Below are 16,052 nucleotides of genomic sequence, written 5' to 3' on the forward strand. Positions count from 1 at the left end.
CGAGCTTACGGCCCTAACTTCCCCAGGGGAATTCTGGGGACTGGGGTGGGGACAGGTTACACCTTCCTCTGCAATCCCTTTAACAATACATCTGCCCTCCAAGCCCCATCTGGCACATGTAGGCCCTCATATGACCTGGCTGTGCTTCTCTCAGAAAGAGGGAGAAGATTCCTCTCCCAGTCCTGGAGACACGTGCAGCTTGGCCTGGCATGGCTTGTCCTCCGTACCTCACAGCCTTCTCTCTCTCTGGCCTGTGCCAGGGGCTCTAAAGGGAAGATGGATGCAATGGCTTCAGGATCACCCCTCCCTGAGGTCTAGTTCTGCCATCGACGAGCTGTGGGTCTCTGGAGCCAGTGACTTAATTCTGTGCCTTGCTTTCCTCGCGTGCAGAATAACAGGTCGATTCCTGAGACCAACCCTGCTTCAGAATTCTAGGGGTTTCCCATCTTTTGGATGCAGGATGAGGTGGCCAGCTGCTGACCTGCCCTCTCCTCTCTGCTTCCTCCACAGATGAGTACCTCAGAGTCCTCAATGTAGGTGTCGCGGAGGTGAAGAAATCCTTCCTGGGGCCCTTGTCACCGTCCTGCAAGATGGTGCAGATGATGCGGCAGTTTCTGTACAGGGTCCTGCCGGAAGACTCCTACAAGGCGGCCACAGGGAAGCTCCACGTGTCCCTCACTCGCTTCACAGATGGAGAGACTGTCGTGGTTTCAGAGTACACATCCAAGGAAGAGCTCATCGAGGCAAGGGGCGGGGCCCAGGGTGCAGGAGCCAGAAGAGGGGGCGGGTCCCAGTTTGTGGAAACAGCCCCCCATTCTGTCCCCTCCCATCCAATGGCTCTTGATAAAAGGACTGAATTATCACCAAATGGGTTATCATGCAGGAATGGGGGCTCTGTGCACCATTCTGTGCTCATTAATATAAATCTTAGTTGTGAATTATTATTGTTGGCAAGTGCTGTGGATATGCCCAGTTTTCTTTCAGGACAAAAGGGTTAAGTGGCATGACCCTCGTCCCATACTTCCACTCCTCTCTCCTCTCCCAAATACAAGGCCCTTGCCACGTAGCCTCACAGCCCCATGCTGGCATGGCCATGATCCCGGGGGTGGGGAATGGATGGGCAGTGGGCATGGACACCTCCAAAACCTACCTCATGTCCCCCTGGATTTATTAGCACTCAGCTCTTCAAGACTTTTCTCTCCCAACCACCTCTTATCAGCTCCCGCTCTTACTTCTGCAAACCAGAGCAAACCACACACAAAGCAGACCTTTGGATCTTTGCACCTGCTGTGCCTTCTGCCTGGAATGCCCCTCCCTCCTTCCCAGCTCATTTCACCTGTTTGACAAGACTCTAGTCACTCTGCCTGGCAACTTCCCTTCATCATCTGCCTGCCCCGCACCCTCCTGGTTTGGGTACTCCTCCTTAGAGGCCACGATGCCCATGCTCACCTCCATCCCAGCCCTTGTCACCCTGTGTACTATCACCTACTTGCTTACTCTCCCTTGTTGAGCATTCCCAAGGGTACGTATCTCACTCTCCTTTGATTCCAGAGCCCGGCCCTGGCCAAATACACATTAATGGTTGTTAAATTCCACTGGATTCATGGAGATATGGTGCCAGAAGGAGCCCTGGAGGTCACTGAGGCTGCCTTGTCTCTTTAAAGTTGGGATATCGGGCCCAGACTACCAAGTAGGATAACAAGGAACCAAGCTCGTTGGGGCCAGGCCAGAACTTGAACTTGGGGCTCCGCTCCCCAGGATAGTGCCTCTGCGTTGGATTTAAGAAGGACCCGGCTGGTGGTGGCCCAGAGGCCTGCCGGTGAGCTCTCCCCACCCAGCCGCCAGAGCCTCACACATCTCCACCGGTTCTCTCCCCACAGGCCCTCTACTGCAGCTGCTTTGTCCCCGTGTACTGTGGCCTCATCCCCCCAACTTACCGTGGTGTGGTGAGTGCTTTGGCATGGGAGAGGGTGAGCCAGGACCCGGGAGTGCCCTGTGGTCCGCATCTGGGAGAGTAGAGGGGTGGGCTCAGAATTCAGTGGGAAGACCAAGAATTGGAAAGATTCTTGTGTTTTCTACTTAGAAGTCCCCGTATAGATGGATTTCTGGGGCTTTCAGATGAACTTTCCCTCCATACATTGGGCTTCACTCTGTGCCCACCAGCCCATTACTGAGCCTGGCTAGTCAAGACCCCATAGGCTTGCTGGATTTTCCCATACTTGACAGAGAGTGTAGAATACGGACCCTGTGACATTGGTACCTGGAACCGTGAATGATGGCGACCTTTAAAGTCATCTAGGCTAGTGTACTTGAATGACCAGTGGGGGAGGGGATCTTGTAAAATAATGCAAATTCTGATCCCCTAGGCCTGGGGCGGGGCCAGAGGCTCTGCACCTCCAACCAGCTTCAGCTGCGCCTGAGGCCAGTGCTGCTGGTCCTCAGACCAAGCTCTGAGTAGGAGGATTTACCCATGCCCCTTCCTCATTTTATATAGAAAGAAAATGAGATCCAGAAATCAGGATTCAGCTAGGAAATGGAGCACATACTGTGCATGTCAGCTGTGTACTTCTCAGGCATCCCAGAGAGTTAGAACCTCAGTATCTGTGATCCTTTGTTCACAACTGAGGCAACAGAAGCCACAAGAGGGAAGGGCTATGTGGTGGCTGGTGGCCAGGCCATGGTCGGGGTGTTCTGGAGAGTGTTGAGGATACCCGACCTCAACAGAGGGAGGCAGTTTGGACCCACAGCAGTCTGCAAGAGGGGATATTTCCCAACCTGCTCAGACCCACCATGTGTTCACCTTCTCAAAAGGCCATGGGCACAGGCTCCATTCCCCCACCCTGCCCTTGGTAGTTGAGTGGCTGAGGAGGGGTAGCCTGGGAGGGGGAGCTGTGACAGGACAGCATTTGCTTGTGCTTTATCCAGAGTATGAATGGCCCTCTCCCCAAAGGCTCAGCACCATTGAGATGGCTGAGGGGAGACAGTGTAGGGACAGAGCACTGGGCTGGGAGTTCAGGGGCCATGGTGGACACACCACTCACCCACCTGGACCTTGGCCTCAAGGCTTGTCCCAAGGGACCCATTTCCTCGCTGGACTCCCTGAGTGGGGAAGAAGACCTCTGACCCCATGAGCATTTACGACTCTGCCTGTCCCCCATAGCGCTACATTGACGGGGGCTTCACAGGCATGCAGCCCTGCTCCTTCTGGACTGACGCCATTACCATCTCCACCTTCAGCGGGCAACAGGACATCTGCCCCCGGGACTGCCCCGCCATCTTCCACGACTTCCGCATGTTCAACTGCTCCTTCCAGTTCTCCCTGGAGAACATCGCCAGGATGACCCATGCCCTGTTCCCGCCGGACCTGCTCGTGAGAGGAGGGGCCCGGAAGGGAGGGGGACCAGGGGAAGCTGACAGAGCCTGGGGGAGCCACTGGGGTCCATGCAGTTCCGTCTGTGTCTCCTTAAACTTCCTCCTAAACCTGTATCCTGGCCTTGCTGCTGCTAACTAGCTATGTGACCTTGAACGAGGCCCCTAAGTGCTCCCAGCCTCAATTTTCTCCCCTGTAAAATGAGATGATGTCAGAACTGCTGATAAGATGTTACCTGAAATTTTCCACTCTGACATGCGATGTAGGCTTCAGCAAGTATGGCCCATGGGCCAAATCCAGCCAGTGGCTTGTGTTTTGGGTTTTGTTTTCAATTTTATTTATTTTACTTTTTAAAAAAAATATTTTATTTATTTATTAGAGAGAGAGAGAGAGCATGAGTGAGGGGGAGGGGCAAAGGGAGAGGGAGAAGCAGACCCCCACTGAACAGGGAGCCTGACTCGGAGCTCAATCCCAGCACCCTGAGATCATAACCTTTCCAAACCTGCCCCAAAAAATTAAGTCTACATGTCTTAACAAAATGCATGTCTTTCTTTGGCAAGAAGTGTGATCTTGGGAGCAAGCACCAAGTTTTACTCATTTCTTTGACTACACTCACTGTGTCTACAGAGGGCATTGCTTATAGAAGGTTCTTAGTAATTGTTGTTTGAATAACTCCTCTAAGCCAGTTTTGTGACTTACAGTCTAATTATTGTTTACAAAACTCATAATCAAAACACTATTATGCTTAGTCAGGCAATGGATACACAAGATATTTTATTAATCTGATTGACTCTTTGTCCTCCAACTGTTGCGTTAGGAATTCCGGTATCTGCCTACACTAATTTATCAGTAAAGATTATGTCTATTTACCCTCATAAAAGCAATCCATCAATAGGCAGTTCAAGAAAGGTAGAACAAATATATTGTAGTCATCAGAGCCTCTCAAACTTGACTTTCTGCTCACAGTCAGTGCTTGACTTTCATTCTCAAGGTGGCTTGTTTTTATATAGCCTGTGAGCTCAGAATGGGCTTTCCATTTTTAGAGGTTTGTAGAAGTAGAAGAAAGAGAAGGAGAAGAGGAAGAAGGAAAAGAGGAAAAGAAGGAGGAGGGGGGAAGAAGAAGATGATGAAGAAGGAGGAGAAGGGGGAGAAGAACAAGAACAAGAAGAGACAGACTATCTGTGGTTCAAAACCCCAAATATTTACTATCTGGCCCTTTATGGAAAGGCTTTGTGAGCAATATCTCATGTAACCCTCCAGCATCCTCTGCAGTAGATACTATCGTTATTCCCATTTTAGAGGTGAGGAAACTGAGGCCGTGAGAGGTTACAGCCACACAGCCAACAGGTGGCAACACTGGGATTTGAAGCCAGTCTCCAAACTCGGCTCTTCTTACGGCCCAAATGCACATTCTCTGATTCTACTATAAACATCTCACCCTCTCTGGCCCAGGGGAAGCTGATGACCAGCTGTAAATGATTTAACACATATGGCACCGTCCCTTTGGAGACACGATCAGTAACAGCTCCCCACTTCTTAGCAGACGGTGAGGGACGGGACGCTGGATGGTACATTTTTAAAAGTCCATCAAATAAAGCCCAAGGGCAATGAAAGGAGCTGCTCTGGGTGAGGGGACCTCGGCTCTCTCCACTGCTGCAGCCTTAGCCATTGTCCTGCTGTCCCCTCCTTGCAGATCCTGCACAACTACTACTACCGAGGATACGAAGACGCTGTTTCCTACCTGAGGCGGCTCAGTAAGTACGCGGTGGGGCCCCAGGAAGGGGTGGGCTGGGGGCGGGGCTAACGCCGGAAGTGGAGGCTGAGTCGAGGAGCCTTCCCTTCGGATTTGGGAACCGGGCCGCCCTTCCCCAGGAGGGCCGGAGTGGCGCGGGGACCCGGCAGCTTGCGTTGTCCCGGACAGCCCACTGTGGCCCAAAATTAGGATCTTCTTGGAAAAGTGATTTCCAGGGTCACTGCTGGGACAGTGGGTCGGTTTTTGTACAGATACCTGTCTGGATTTAAGGACTGCGCTTAGGAAACACGTAGCTCGTCCCTTCCCGCAGAATTCCGTTTTCGTGTCATTTCACTTTATTTATTAACAACCGCGTTGTTAACGGAGAACCAGACATGACTAGTTTATACTCGCGTAAGACTCTGAGTGACACTGATCAACAAATGAGAGGGAAGAGCCTGTGCCTTGTGTTGGTTTAGCAAGTGTGGTCCCTACACCCTGCGTGGGAGATTCCCCTGGCGGGAATTACACACGCTACCTCATTGAAGACCATGGCAAACATCCTCGATAAAGGGGAAGGAAAAAAGCTTTTCCATACTCAGAATTGTTTCCATAGAACGTAGTTCCAGAAAAAAGGGTTCCTGGGCTGGAGGGTGTTTACCTAATGCTGTATGAAGTGGGTTTTTTGTTTCCCATGTTGTCATGTGGTCTTTGTGACCGTCTTTTTTGGCAGTCGTGTGATAGTCCATCACAGTTGTACAGAAAACTTTGATCATTCCTTTGAGTTTCCAAATGCTCACTGTTCTAAGCAATGCTGTGGTGAACTTTTTGTGTACGTAGTTCAAAAAAATATATTTTAGCAGTGAGATTTATGAGATTGAATGTGGGTTTTTCCCTAGGATGTGTTGACTTCTTTTCCTTCAAAGTTACTTCCTGCATTCCCAAGCTCCCTTTGTCTTGACTCTTTCCTTTCTCCTGGGGCCATTCTCCGAACAAGGGACGGGGTGGGCAGGAGAGAAGGATGGAAGGAATGTGGGTACTGGAGGCAAGTAGGCCTGGGCCAGGATTCTCATCCTCCCTGGCTGTGTGAACTCAGGGAAATCACTTGCCCTCTCTGTCTTGGTTCCTAATCTGTAAAAAGGGTTAAATCCTGGTTCCTGACACCTACTAACTGTGTGATCTTGAGCAGGTAATTCATCTCCTGGGACTTCGGTTTTCTCATCTGTATAATGGGGCTGATCATGGAACCCACCTCAGAATTTTATTCCTAGACACAGTCAGTGCAGCCCACTGACCCTCTGACCTGGAAGACAGGCCCCTCCTCTCACCTTTCTGCAGGACAGACTCCTCCTAACCCTGACTCTACTCGGACAGCATCCCCCCCTCCTCCTGCACACTGACATGGGTGACAGCTGTGAAAACTAAGATCCAAGTGTCCAAAAGGAGGAACACCCGAGGGGTGTCAGTGGGGGGTTGACATGGGGTCTCACCTACGGAGCCTCAGGAAGGGGAGGGGCTGGCGAGGACCTGGGGTCCTTTCCACCCCCAGCCGGGAAGCCCCTTCACTCTTTCCTCAGTGATGATGTGTACTGGGGACATGGGGCTGGGGGATCCCCTGATTTGGGACCAATTCTATGCCTCAGGAAACCCCTTTACACCTCAGGTTCCAGCCTGGCTGCCTGGTTACCACCGTACCTGTCTCTCCCCTAGAACTTCTTTCTCTTCCTCTCAGGGCAAGCCCCGGGGAGAATTACAAAGTGCCTTGCTTTAGCATCTCTGGTCTCCCCCAATTCTCAGTAGCCCCTGGGCCAGCCTCTGGGAGGAACCCAGTGCAGGCTCGCGCTCCCCCACCCTTCCACCCTTAGCTGATGTGGACTCCGTGGTATACATGGCGGTCTTAAACCCAAGGATGAGGCTCTAATAGGAGCATTTCGGGCATTCACTAAAGAATCAGGGCAGTGCATGGAGGATGGTGGGCTTTTCCAGGGGCCCTGGAATCACTCCAAGGAGGAACTGACACAACTCATCAGGAAGAAAATGTCTCCTGCTGGCTACCAGCTAGTTTTGATTCCTCTTCCGATTTGCCAGTGTTTGCATCGCTCTCTCAGTGCAGGTTTCTTCAGTCCCACCCCTAAATCCCCTCGGGTTTGATAGGGCTGGATTTTCCTCTCGGCACCAGATGCGAGCGGGAGGTATGACGCATCCTGAGAAATTGCGGCTGGTGCCCAGAGCCACACTCTTAATTCCCACCTGCCATCTGGGAACAGAAAAATGGGAGTCCGCTCCAGCCTCCCACCCTACTGCTTTCTAGATGGGGGTCAGCTCTGGCAGAAGGCCACACCCGCAAAGTGTCACCCTCAATTCCTCAACTCACATCCTGACGTCCCCCTTCTCTGCCCTCCTCAGGGCTCACATCTGCCTAATGATTCCAGGTGAGCTTCCCTCTCCACCGTTGGCCTCCCCTGGCAGCAGCCTTCTGCCAAAGGGAAGGGCACTGCTTGTTGGCATGCTTGAAAATCCACATTCCCCACACAGACATGTGGATGTGGGCGTTGAGTGAGGTTGGAGCTCAGAGGATGCCATGTCTAAAATTATCCATCTGGCATCCAGGCGTGCCTGGCCAGGCCTGCCTGCCTGCCTTCCTTCCTTCCTCCTTTCCTCCCTTCCTCCCTCCTTCCCACCCTCCTTCCCTCCCTCCCTCCCTCCCTCCCTTCCTTCCTTCCTTCCTTCCTTCCTTCCTTCCTTCCTTCCTTCCTTCCTTCCTTCCTTCCTTCTTTCCCTCTTGGCATTCCTCCTTCTCTTGCACCCTTCCTCCCTCTCATAATTTAAGTTCCCCCCCCACACACACACACCCCTGTGAAACCAACACCACATTCAAGAGAGTGAACCATCATCCGCATGCCCAAAGTTTTCCTCATGCTCCTTTGTGACCCTTCCCAACTTCCCCCAGTGCCCCTAATCTACTTTCTGTCGTTATAGAAATTTCCAGTATGGACTTCCAGTATGGGCTCTGTTTTGTCTGCATTCTTTCACTCAGTATAATTATGCTGAGATTCATCATGTTATTGCATGTATAAATAGTTCATTCCTTTTTGCATTCCATTCCATTTATGAAAACCCCACAGTTCATTTCTCCATTCACCCATTAATGGACATTTAGGTTGTATCCAGTTTGGGCTATTATGAATAAAGCTGCTGTATGAACATATGCTTTCATTTCTCTTGGGTAAATACCTAGGAGTGGAATGTCTAGATGGTATGGTGGATGTACATTTAATCTATATTTATGTAATATACAATTATATATATGTATAATCAGGGTAAAACACATAACATAAAATTTACCATCTTAACCATTTTTTAAAGATTTTTTATTTTTAAGTAATCTCTACACCCAACATGGGGCTTGAAGTCACAAACCTGAGATCAAGAATTGCCTGCTCTTCCAACTGAGCTAGCCAGGTACCCCACCATCTTAACCATTTTTAAGTGTAGAGTTCAGTATTGTTAAGTACATTTACATTGTACAACCAATCTCCAGAACTTTTTCTTCTTGCAAAACTGAAACTCTCTACCCATGGATCAGCAGTTCCTCATTTCTCCCTCTCCTGGGCCCTGGCTGCCACCACTCTATTTTCTATTTCTAGGAGATGGACTACTTCAGATACCTCGTATCAGTGGAATCATACAGTACTTGTCTTTTTGTGACTGGTGTATTTCGTTGTTGTAATGTCCTCCAGGTTTATCCATTTCATAGCATGTGACGTACCCCTGTGTACGTACCACATTTTCTTTATTAATGAACAATTTGAATTGCTTCTTCCTCTTGACCATTGTGAATAATGATGCAATGAACCCAGGTATGCAAATATCCTATTTTCAATTCTTTGGGATGTATACTAAGGACATATACGAAGAAGGTATGTTTAACTTTTATTGTTTTTTGAAGTGGTTGTACCATTTTACATTCCCACCAGCAATGCATGAGAGTTCCAGTTTCTCCCTATTATCACCAACACCTGAAATGGTCAGTCTTTTTAATTTTAGCCATGTGAATAGTTGTGTGGTGGTATCTTACTGTGATTTTAATTTGTATTTTCTTAATGACTAATGATGTTGAGCATCTTTTCACTTGCTTATTAGTCATCTATATATTTCTTTGTTGAAGGGTTCAACTCTTTTGGTCATTTCCCACCTAGCCATTTAATAAGCTTTATTTTTAAGAATCGTTTTAGGGGCGCCTGGGTGGCTCAGATGGTTAAGTGTCTGCCTTCGGCTCAGGTCATGATCCCAGAGTCCTGGGATCAAGCCCTGCATTGGGCTCCCTGCTCGGCGGGGAGCCTGCTTCTCCCTCTCCCTCTGCCTGCCATTCCCCCAGCTTGTGCTCTCTCACTCTCTCTATCAAATAAATAAATAAAATCTTCAAAAAAAAAAAGAATCGTTTTAGATTTACAGAAAAAAATATGAAAATAGTATGGAGAGCCTCCATGTATTCCACATTCCCTATTATTATGTCTTACATTTGTTAGAAGTTATAGTATGGTACATATAAAATTCGGTATATAGTATAGTGTAGTGTTTACAACCAATGTACTAATATTGGTTATTATTAACTGAAGACCATATATTCAGATTTCCTTTGGCCATTGGAAGCTTTTTTTGGTGGGCTCTTTTACCCATCTTAAAAATTGAATTGTTTGTTTTCTTATTTAAGAGATTTTATGTATTCTAGATAAATGCCCTTTATCTGAAATATAATTTGCAAATAATTGCTCTCAGTCTGTGATTTCTCTTTTCAATTCCTTAACAGTTTTCTAAAAAGGAGTTTTAAATTTTGATGGGGCCCATATTATTAATTTGCTTTCTTTATGGATCATGCTTTTGGTGTCTTACCTAAGAAACCTTTGCTTTACTCAAGATCACAAAAAGGTTTTCTCCTATGTTTCCTTCTAGAAGTTTTATAGCTTTTTGGTTTTTCATTTGTGTCTATATTCCATTTTGAGTTAATTTTTGAATATGGTTCAAGATATAAAACAAGGTTCTTTTTTTTTTTTTTTTGCATATGGATGTCCACTTCTTCCAGCATTGTTTGTTGAAAAAACTATGCTTTCTCTATTAAGTAAAGTCAGTTGTCTCTATATGTTATGGGTGTATTTCTAGACTTTCTGTTTTGTGCCATTGATCTATTTGTCTGTCTTTAGGTCAATATCATACTGTCTTGATCCCTGAAGCTTTATCATAAATCTTGATACCAGGTCGTCTTAGTTTTCCATCTTTGTTTTTTTTTTTTTTCTTTCGAAGTTGTTTAGGCTATTCTAGGTCCTTTCTAATTCCATATGAATTTTAGAATTAGCTTGTGAATTTCTACACAAAATGCAGTCATCTGTACTTGTCTTGGCAACCTATTCTCTCCTCCTCTGCAATCACCACCTCGAGACTTCCCCTCTCCCTGATCCTTAGGCGAGGACCTTGCCTCCAAACAACTTCACAGAGAAAAGCAAAACCAACAGAGAGAAGTTCTCTCAACTTTGCGCTACCGAATATACAAACTCAGCCTGCTCTGTTCCCTCCTTCTTAGAACATTAAAGGAAGCAACCCTCTTCTTGCCTAAAGCCCACCCCGTACCTGTGCTCAGACCCCTTCCCATCTCAGCACTTTTGAATTATCCATTATTTCATCTCTCTTTTACATATCCAACCCCCACCTCTCAAATGGATCCTTACCAGCATTTTGTAGGTCTACCCCAGTCTTGCCTATTTTAGCAACTTGGCCTGGGTTCCCCTCTTCCCCTCTCCTCGCTCAGTCCTGGCACCCTCCTCTTCTCATTCTGCTTTTCCTCCCTAGGCAATCTCCTCCATGGCCACCATCACAGCTTCAGTGACCATCCATAGATGGGCTCACAAATGGACACCTCTAACCTTCATCTCTTCTCTGAGATCCAAACCCATCTATCCAACTGCTCACTTGTCATCTCTCCTTGGACATCTCTAAGACCCCTTAAAATCCATATATCCCCAAACAAACTATAAACTGTGCCCTCCTCACTGCTCCCCTAACCCATCCCCTCCATGGTCACCCTGTCAGCACCAACCTCCACCTGGTTGTGCAAGCCAGCTACCTCCTCTCTTCCCCCAGTCAATCCATTGCCAATTCTCATTTATTTTACCTCCTAAACAGAGTCTTCTATTTCTTTCTCTCTCCTTCCAGGTGCAAGCCCTAAGCTCTCCACAGCAGCCTTACAGGTTTCCCTGAGTCCCCTATGCCCTTCTCAGTGAGTCTCCACACAGCAGCCACAGTGATCTTGTCAAAGCCAGAGACAGAGCAGCATCCCCACTGCCAATAGGTGTTTCATGGCCTCTGTGAAAACCAAGGGCCCTCAGTGGTGTCTACAAGCATGGTCGGGCCCCTGTGTCCTCCTCAGCTCCATCGTTCACCACAGTGCCCCCATCCTTGCTCCAACCACACTGACCTTTCAGGTCCTCCTCATGCTCCCTCAAACCTGTGACATTGGTGTGTGCTGTTCCCTCTGTCTGAAATGCTCCGCCCCATCCCACCCCGACCACCCCCTGGACCCTCACTCGCCCTTCAGATCTCAGCTCAAACGTTGCTTCCTCCGGGAAACCCTCCCAAAGTAGTCCTCCCTGCTTCCTTCTCTCCTAACATCATGTTCCTTTCTCCCCTACAACGTGTCTTGGTTAAAACGAGATTATTTGGGTAGTCAATGCCTGACCCCAAGCCAGACTGTAAGCTCCAAGAGGCCAAGGACCATCACACCTGTTTTTGTCCCCTTCACTCCTCAGTGCCTGGTATAATGCCTGGCACATATAGATGCTCAATAAATATCTGTTGAATAATGAATCAATACACAATCAAATACTCAATATAAATTTGAGTAAGTAAAGAAAGACGAGTGAAAAGCACTAATCCTGCTTATGAAAATAATTTGAGAAATCACTTTTTGCAGATGCCACTCTGATGCCAGGGGTTAGTAATGCCACCTGTGACCCCATGCTGTTGTTTTCCTAGATGCTGCTTACCTCAATTCTCCCTCCAAGAGAGTGATGTTCCCCCGTGTAGAAGTGTACTGCAATATAGAACTTGCCCTTGGCAATGAGTGCCCTGAACGCAGCCAAACAAGCCTCCAAACGGAGCAGGAAGAATCCATACAACCTCACACACAGTGGGCTCCTGAAGGGGAAGGAAAGTGCCGCCACGGTCCACTTGTGTCCTCACCTGTGCAGACACCTGAATCCACACACGAGTGGCCTGCTGAGTCACCTGTTTCACCACCTGTCTCTTCATTTGAGCAGTCACCTGCATCTCCACTGGCCTCATTACCATCACATTCTCCATCTGACTTGCCCCCTCTCTCACTCCCAGCTGTGCCCTTACCACTCAGCTCCACAGCTGTGCTGTCACGTGTATCAGCACAGCAGCGGGTACAAACGACTGGATCACCGCCAAGATCCCCACCCTCCCAGGCATCTCTGTCACCCAGGCCATCCCTGGGGCCTTCATCTGTAGGGGCATCTCAAACACTGCCCCAGTGTTCTCCTTCAGCGTCATCTGCACAGCCACCTGTGGAGGAATTGGGCCCAGAACAGCCCCAAGGTATGGACCCTTCTGGCTTCTCCCAGCTTCCTTATGTCTGGAGCCCCTCAGTAAGTGTGCCACAGCATGGGAGCTGATAACCATTGCTTTATTATTTTTGTATTATGTTCAGTTAACCAGCATATAGTACATAATTAGTTTTTGATGTAGTGTTCAACAATTCATTAGTCTCATATAACCATTGCTTTAGAGGGGTGCATTGGTAAAGTTAGCACTTAGCTTTAGCGGTTCTACCTATTTTGAGGATAGGCCACCAAAAGGGGACAGTGTTCTTGACATGTGTTCATGTCTTTAGTCCGGTGATTTTCAAAGGTTGGTCTCTGGCCAACAGCAAACACATCACCTGGGAACTTGTTAGAAATGAAAATTCTCAGACCCTACCATAGACCTCCTAACTCAGGGGGGTAGGACCCAGCTATCTTTTTTTTTTTAAGATTTTATTTATCTATTAGAGAGAGCACAAGCAGGGGGAGTGGCAGGCAGAGGGAGAAGCAGGCTACCAGCATAGCAGGGAGCCTCATGTGGGGCTCGATCCCAGGACCCTGGGATCATGACCTGAGGCAAAGGCAGACGCTTAACCGATTGAGCCACCCAGCTGTCCTTCTATCTTTTTATAAGCCCTCCAGGGGGTTCTTTTGAGAACCGTGATTGAGAACCACTATACCAGAAGGTTTTTATTATTTGTGATAACCACTGTGCCAGGGCAGAGCTACTTAAAGAATGCTCTGTGAACCAATGCTGGTCCCCAAACTATTTGTTACTAATTTACAATGAAATGAGCACAGAGGTTGAAAGTAAGCATTTAGAAATGTTTATAGCCATGACATCCAAGAGCTTGGTCATTTTCCTACTAATTCATTGTATTGTATTTCACAAAAGTACTAGTACATTATGGTTTCCAAAAAAAGATTTTTAAAAGCTGGTTCTTCACAACTGGTATCTTCTACAGATCTGCTCTAGAGGCTTCAAAGCTAAACAATTCTCAGCTCCTCACTCTCAGGAACTCTCCCCTCCAGCAGAGGGGATGACAGAGATACCAACCTAAAAAATACAGCACAAATTATTAAGTACTACATTACTAAGAAAAACAGAGTGTTGGAAGTATTCATAGAGGTTAAGATCACTTCTCTCTGGGGGTTTAAGGAAGGCTTCTTGAAGGTGACAGGTGAGTTGAAATGGGCACGATTTTGCCACCTCACTCTTGTCTCCTCTATTTTTACTTTTGACTGTAGCTCCCCTTGCCTCTTCAAATCTGAAAGGTGCCATGTCCTTGGTCAATGTGAAGGAAACCACCAGCAAGCCTCACACAATGTAAGTTTCTCCTTAATTAGGGACACATTCTTTCCTTTGGCCAGAGAAGGGGGGCCAAGCTAAGGGAAATTTTCCTTCTTTTTAGCTGTCCTAGGAACCCTGGGATCCTTTTCCGGTTTGTGTGATTACAGTCCACCCCTTTACACTTCTCTATTCTTCAGTGGGGCACTGAATGGGAAATGAGCTATTTGTGCTCACAATGTCATTCTCGTCAGCTCCTTCCTGTGCATGCTAGGGAATGCACCTTCTCTGAGTGCAGTGGGAGAACGTGCACCCCCTTGTGTCTCACTCTCCGGTGGTGTCTCAGTTCAAGGGAGTTAGCAGGCATGTTACATCCTAGCTTGAGGTAGCCTATTTCCTGCATGGTGTGAATTGTGAGACCCTGTCAAAGGCCTCCTTTAATCCAAATTATTTTCTATCAGCACAATAAGCGAGCTAATATTCCTATGTTATAGATTGTCCCCAGAAAATCTTTTTTATAATGCACATCAGATGTCTGGGTTGTGTGACAAGTTCTCCATTACTTACCTTCACAGTCATTCTGAGAGGGCCTGAAGATTGTTGTTGTTTTTTTTAAGCTTTATTTTTATTTATTTTTTAGAGAGAGCACATGAGTACGGGGGTGGGGAAGGGTGGAGGGGTGGAGGGGCAGAAGGAGAGAGAAAACGTGTCCTAAGCAGACTCTGCAATGAGTGCAGAGCCCCACGCAGGGCCCAATCTCATTACCCTGAGATCACAACCTGAGCTGAAACTAAGAGTCGGAGGCTCAATCGACTGCGCCACCCAGGTGCCCCAGGATTGGTATTTTTTTAAGTTCCTTGGGGACCATATTACCCGGGCTCCCTTGCTGGCTTCTTGCCAATTGGGTTAGCCAACGGAAGGCACCAGCAGGAGATCAGAAGGTGGGTCAAAGAGTATCTCTCCCCTCCCCAACCTCATCTCTCCTCCCTTGGGGCAGTTCTGGCAGTGGCTGGGGTTCTCCATGGCCACAGCAGCAGCTATTGGGAGAGCAGGTCCTTTTGATGTTCCACCTCCATATCATATCAAATATATTAAAACATACCTGCTTCTCACATTAAGTATAATTTTAATTATAAAACTTTTTGAAAGAGTTTGCGTAAATTTAAAAATTTTGTGCTTGGGCATATACTATGCATTTTGTTCACAGGGTTTAAACTTTATTGCATTGACATATAACTTATAAAAGTTCAGTTGAATTTCAGTTGACTCATTGGCATGATGTTACTTAGATAAATGGTCATTGATTATAAAACAAATGTTTGCTGTGGAACTCTGGTGTTCAGCTAGGGTTAAAAGCCGTAGCATTGGTGTATCTGTCTACCCTCTGAGCTGGAGCAGGGCCCTGATAGTGGAGGACACAGGAAAGGTCATTAACAAACTATTTACTTCGTCTGTTGCCCATGGGGAGCCCTACTGAAGACTCCAACTGGATGAGCAAGATGTTCAAGAAGAACAAACAAAAGACAAGTAGCACCAGAAAAGGCTTCCCAAGACACCCACCATCCAAAAAAACAGGCGGCAAAATGCAGTGAGCATGACTAATGTTTCTCAAGTTCCATGGGGAAGAAAAGCTTTGGAAAGAGTCTGCAGGAAGATCACAAGGGGTAGAGGAAGAGTCAGCAAGAGCAGGTGTTAGGAACTGGACTTTGGAGTCGGACCCACCCAACATAAATTCCCTGCTCTGCCATAATCTTACTCAGTGATCATGCTTAGGACATGTGATCTTTCTAAGCATCTATTTCCTGATCTATAAAATAGGGATAATATTGTGAGGGTTTAATGAGGTCAACATGTAAATTGCTTTGCAGAATGCATGACGTGTAATTAGCACTCAATAATTTAGCAGATATTAGGGTTATATGCAGAGGTTAACTAGGACTTCTCAGCTTCTGAATAGAACTTTATTTAAAAACCAAACTAGACAGGTGTGTAACCATGTGACCCTGAACATATAGAGATCCAAACTGTTGCCAACCTACAACTAAAAGCCCTAACTAGTGTAAGCCT

The 16,052-nt window shown here is 47.3% G+C and overlaps 1 protein-coding gene across 1 annotated transcript; it reads left to right on the forward strand.

Moving 5' to 3' along the window:
- Window positions 1-408: 408 nt before the first annotated feature.
- Window positions 409-15,597, forward strand: PNPLA1 (patatin like phospholipase domain containing 1). The gene is made up of 7 exons (XM_034991214.1): window positions 409-743; window positions 1,881-1,946; window positions 3,161-3,370; window positions 5,064-5,124; window positions 12,129-12,713; window positions 13,946-14,024; window positions 15,454-15,597. The coding sequence occupies exons 1-7, from the start codon at window positions 591-593 to the stop codon at window positions 15,575-15,577; spliced, it is 1,278 nt and encodes a 425-aa protein (XP_034847105.1). The 5' UTR covers window positions 409-590; the 3' UTR covers window positions 15,578-15,597.
- Window positions 15,598-16,052: the final 455 nt, after the last annotated feature.

The sequence above is a fragment of the Mirounga leonina genome, unplaced genomic scaffold (assembly GCF_011800145.1).
Source record: "Mirounga leonina isolate KUSES-001 unplaced genomic scaffold, KU_Mleo_1.0 Mir_53, whole genome shotgun sequence".
NCBI classification, from domain to species: Eukaryota; Metazoa; Chordata; class Mammalia; order Carnivora; family Phocidae; genus Mirounga; species Mirounga leonina.